Source organism: Hyalella azteca, unplaced genomic scaffold (genome assembly GCF_000764305.2).
Source record: "Hyalella azteca isolate HAZT.00-mixed unplaced genomic scaffold, Hazt_2.0.2 contig8626, whole genome shotgun sequence".
Classification (NCBI taxonomy): domain Eukaryota; kingdom Metazoa; phylum Arthropoda; class Malacostraca; order Amphipoda; family Hyalellidae; genus Hyalella; species Hyalella azteca.
The window spans coordinates 175,287-179,850 of record NW_025938714.1 but is presented as its reverse complement, the minus strand read 5'-3'; the positions used below and the strand labels follow the sequence as shown (position 1 = coordinate 179,850).

General features: G+C 40.4%; 1 protein-coding gene across 1 annotated transcript in view; it reads left to right on the top strand.

Annotated features, from left to right (window-relative positions):
• LOC108677128 overlaps positions 1-4,564 on the top strand; it is a 16,105-nt gene that overhangs the window by 7,970 nt on the left and 3,571 nt on the right. The window contains exons 2-6 of the mRNA XM_018165283.2: positions 311-409; positions 1,531-1,793; positions 2,363-2,573; positions 3,041-3,185; positions 3,993-4,470. Coding sequence (XP_018020772.2) covers positions 311-409; positions 1,531-1,793; positions 2,363-2,573; positions 3,041-3,185; positions 3,993-4,470 — 1,196 coding nt within the window. The remainder of the gene's footprint in view (positions 1-310; positions 410-1,530; positions 1,794-2,362; positions 2,574-3,040; positions 3,186-3,992; positions 4,471-4,564) is intronic.

Genomic DNA, 4,564 nt, shown 5'->3' with positions numbered 1-4,564 from the left:
CCACGCACCCCCACGCACCCCCACGCAGTAATTGTTCCACTATATTGACAACATGACGCATCAATTTTTCCCAGTGTACGCTAATCTTTTTCACTTAATATCTGTCAATAAATTGACGCCCAACAGTCAGAAAACTAATGGGACATTTTGTCTAAATTGTGACACACTTTCTTACCCGCAGCACGAGCAGAAAGCTGACGTAGCACTGATACGCCCCAAAATGTGTCAGGATGACCCACAAAAGTAGCACTGTTATTTAGACAAATTATCCTTCATTTGTACGAGTGTATTAAACTGTTGACCCACACAGAGCTCTGTGTGGTCGAGGACCCCCTCGAGACCCCCTACTTCACCCCCCTCCTGGAGGCCCCCGCCCCCTGCCTGCTCTGCCGCGCCACCCCCCCACCAGGTATCGTGTGTCATACACTCACATGACCCACATTAGGACATAAAGTGGATCTCTATTTGGACAAAATCTTGCTCATTTTTTTGAGTGAAATGAGGACTTTGACTTGTTATAAATATTGATGCATTATTGTACTTCTTGTGTGGGTCATCCGATGACCCATTAAAATGGCGTGTCGGTGTCATTTGCAGAAAGTGTGTCACTATTTGGAGAATTCGTCCTTCATTTGTTTGAGTATATGATTACTTCCCGTTTCAATTTCCGAATTTGAATGCGAATTTTTCATTTATTTTTAATTTTTCAATGAAAGATTTATATTAGGCTAAAAAAATGATATTTTAATTTATATTAAAGATATATTAATTTATATTAAAGATATTAATCGTTTTTACACATGCTTCTATGGAATAAAATTACTATAATGTCATAATTTTTTTCCGTGATGGATTTGCTAAACGCTGAAAAAAACCTTCAATCTATATCAGTGAATTAATATTATTATGAATTATTTTTAATTATTATCTATTTAATTAATAAATGTTGAGGTACATCGACCATCGACTCACTCACCATGTGTTCCCATTTCTTTATTTATACTCTATTTCTCCATATGATCAAAACAACTTTTAACAGTTAGTATAATTACATTGAGAGGATCAAAGTAGGATAATGTACGTTTTAATATCAATATTTAGTTTTATTAATTTAATATCAATTATCAATTAATAGGCAACAATAAAGCCTTCTTGTGGTCTGTACGCTGCTTCTCAGGCTCGCATTACGCATCCTGGAACACACGCAGCGTGTGCTACTGTAGCTTCGTAACTTAATGTTGGAATGATCATGATATTCTGGTCATAATATTCTTGTCATAATATTCTGATCATAATATTCTGCTCATGATATTCTGACGAAAATACTCTCTCTTCTGACGAAAATTCGTACTCTCGTAATTTCTGCTATAGATGCTTGAGTGAATCTTACTTTTGAATAATGAACGAGTAAGGCTATCATTACATGTACTCTCAGTAATTTGTAATTTAATAATTCATTTTGCCGACGAATAAATGCTGTGTAATTAATAATGATATATAATTAATGATGATATAATAAATGATATTCAGGATCGTCGCCCGTGGACGCGCCCTCGCTGTACCGGGAGGTGCGACAGGTGTTGGTGGTTGACCACCGTGGCGGGGGGGCGGTATCGCCCCCGTCGCCCCCGCCAACACCCACCACCTCTCACCCCGTGGACGGCATCACGCTGGACGTGCAGCTGACGAAGGCAGGCACCGTGGCGCTCGTCATCCACGGCGTGAGTGACGTGCAGAGCTTCTACGTGACCCTCACGACCCCCCCTGCCAGCGCCGTCAACCTGCTGCTGCTGGTGGGTGCCCCGTGTATTTTTGTTAATATTGGTAATAATATTAATAATAAAGGTATTAATATTTATAATAATGGTAATAATAATAATAATATTGGTAATATCAATAATAATAATGGTTATAATATTAATATTAATTGTAATAATATTAATATTTTATGTCCCGTGTATTCTATATCGCACAGCGCCGTATTATACATCGTAACCGTATTAAGAACCGTCTTATTTACCGTACAGTGCAGCGTATAGTGCAGCGTGCAGTGCAGACCATATTGTACATGGCTGCATTTAGTTTAGCACAACTCGGTGCTTTATTGGCTGCTCCGTGAAGCTTGTTCTTCCATTTAGTTTTTTATGTTGATAAAAGTTTAAATTTGTTTTTGGTTGGTTTACTTTCTAAATTAGTGTTTTGAATATGTGTATGATTATACAGAAGCATCTGTTAGCTAGCAAATTTTTTTGGGGGGAGAGTAGACCCTTCTTAATCATACCACTCAACAATATACTCAATTTTACCCATAAAAATGTACTCAATTTTACTCATACAAATACACTCACCTTGACTCACACAGACCCGAGACCCTTCGTTGGTGCGCATCGTTCCTCCTGAAGGGGGCGCTTCACAGGACGCTCTTCAGGTTCTCTTCATGCCCTTCAACCTGACGGGGGCGCCTTCACGCCAGGACCTGCTGCTCTTCACCTCCTCCCTCTTCACCGCCCCCCTCACCTACATCAGCACTAGTCTCGCCACCTACATCGCTCTAGACGCCAACGCCATGCCAGGTTACTCATCAATGTCTAACTTTATTACAGAACTTTTGCTTAAACTTTTTATCTTGCTATATTATACAAATATATTATCGTACTTTTTGATCTAATCTTATTATCAATATTTTTTAAGGAACTTTATTATCCAAATTTATTAAAAAGTGTATTATCATCCTTTTTCATCTAGCATTTTTTTCGAACTTTTAGTTAAACTTTATTATCAAACCTTTTTATCCAACATTAATTATCAAATACGCATCAGAGACCTAAATTTTGCCTATGAAAGACTCGCTATATATATAAATTTAGCCCATTAAAGAGTTAACTTTTGCCCGTACAAGACGTATTAGAGACGTTAACTTTTGCCCATACAAGACGTATTAGAGACGTTAACTTTTGTCTTTTGCCCATACAAGACGCATTAGAGACGTTAACTTTTGCCCATACAAGACGCATTAGAGACGTTAAACGTTCCTCGTCAGACGTGGCGTCGCTGCCGCCGTGTCCGACGTCGCTGGGCTGGCGGGACGTTACGTCGTCAGGCGTCGCTGGCGTCGTGTGCATGCGTCAGGCTCGTCAGCATCTGTCAGGCTGCTATCATCATCACATCATCGGCAGCTACGCGCAGTCAGTTAATATCATTAGAATATAAATATTTAATATTTAATACTGTCTATGTGAACCACATCGAGTAGCGTGAATGTTTACAATACTGTCTATGTGAACCATATCTTGTAGCGGTAATGTCTACAATACTGTCTATTGAAGTAATTAGGCAGAAGTTGTTCTTCAGTGCAGGTTTTATTGAAGACCAGAGGGTATTTCTTATTGATAATTTTTTAGTGTTTTCTCTATTCGGCGAATTAGGCTTTTGATAGGAATTGAATAGTCGAACATAAGGTTTCCAAGGGGAATTTTATATAATTTATGACGTTTCGATTGAAACTGATTCATTGTAAAGTATGGTAAGAGTTTTTAAACACTTTAATTTAAAATTTTGAAAAGACGTTAGTACACACATAGCGTATATAGGTAATATATTCAGATCTATTAATGCCATCTGAAGAATTTTTAGACTCCCTGAAAACTTCAATACAATGCATTCTCTGGTCACTAATCTTACGTGTTTGAACAAGAAAATTGTGCCATCTAATATTACAGTAACTTAGGGTATTATGAATACAGATTGAAATCAAAGCTTGAATTACGAGAATAGTTTCAACGTCCTTTCAAATCCGGTAGTTTATATTTATAGCTGGAAACTGAAGCTTGATCGTCAAAAAATTTTCTTGTAATTCAAGCTTAGATTTAAATCTGTGTCCACAATACCACTTTATGTTTGTACTAAGTTATTTTTATACCACCTTATGTTTGTACTACTAATCTCAAAATTTCAAATTTTCGGTTGAAATTCAAACAACGGTGTACCCGCAGGGACATCCACATCATAGACGTACAAGGCAGCGGCAACAGCAACGGCTCCCTGCTGCTGGAGGTCCACGGCAAGCCTTCCCGCTCCCTAGGGGGGGCGCCGCCCCCCGACCGCCCCCCACTGGGGAAGCTTTCCTCGGACCGGCCCCCACTGGGGAAGCTTTCCTCGGACCGGCCCCCAGTGGGGAACCCAGCAGCCACATCCGCTGATTTCTCGTTTGGTGGGGGCGCTTCAGCGTGGCCTGGGGCTGCTACGTCCGAAAATATTCCTAAGGATACTAAGGATGTTAAGGATACTAAGGACATTAAGGATGCTAAAATCGTTAAGGATAATAAGGACACGGGGCCACCGGGCCGTATGAGAAGGGGACCGAGAGAGGAGTGGGTTGTGAGGAACCTGACGCTGGTGCTGCGCAGTGTGAGGCCCGTCACGTGGCTTGTGAGGCCGTCCTCTCTACAGGGCACCATCACCGTCCTTCTTGTGAGTCTTGTGAGGTGGTACGTCTTGTGAGGTGGTACGTCTTGTGAGGTGGTACGTCTTGTGAGGTGGTACGTCTTGTGAGGTGGTACGTCTT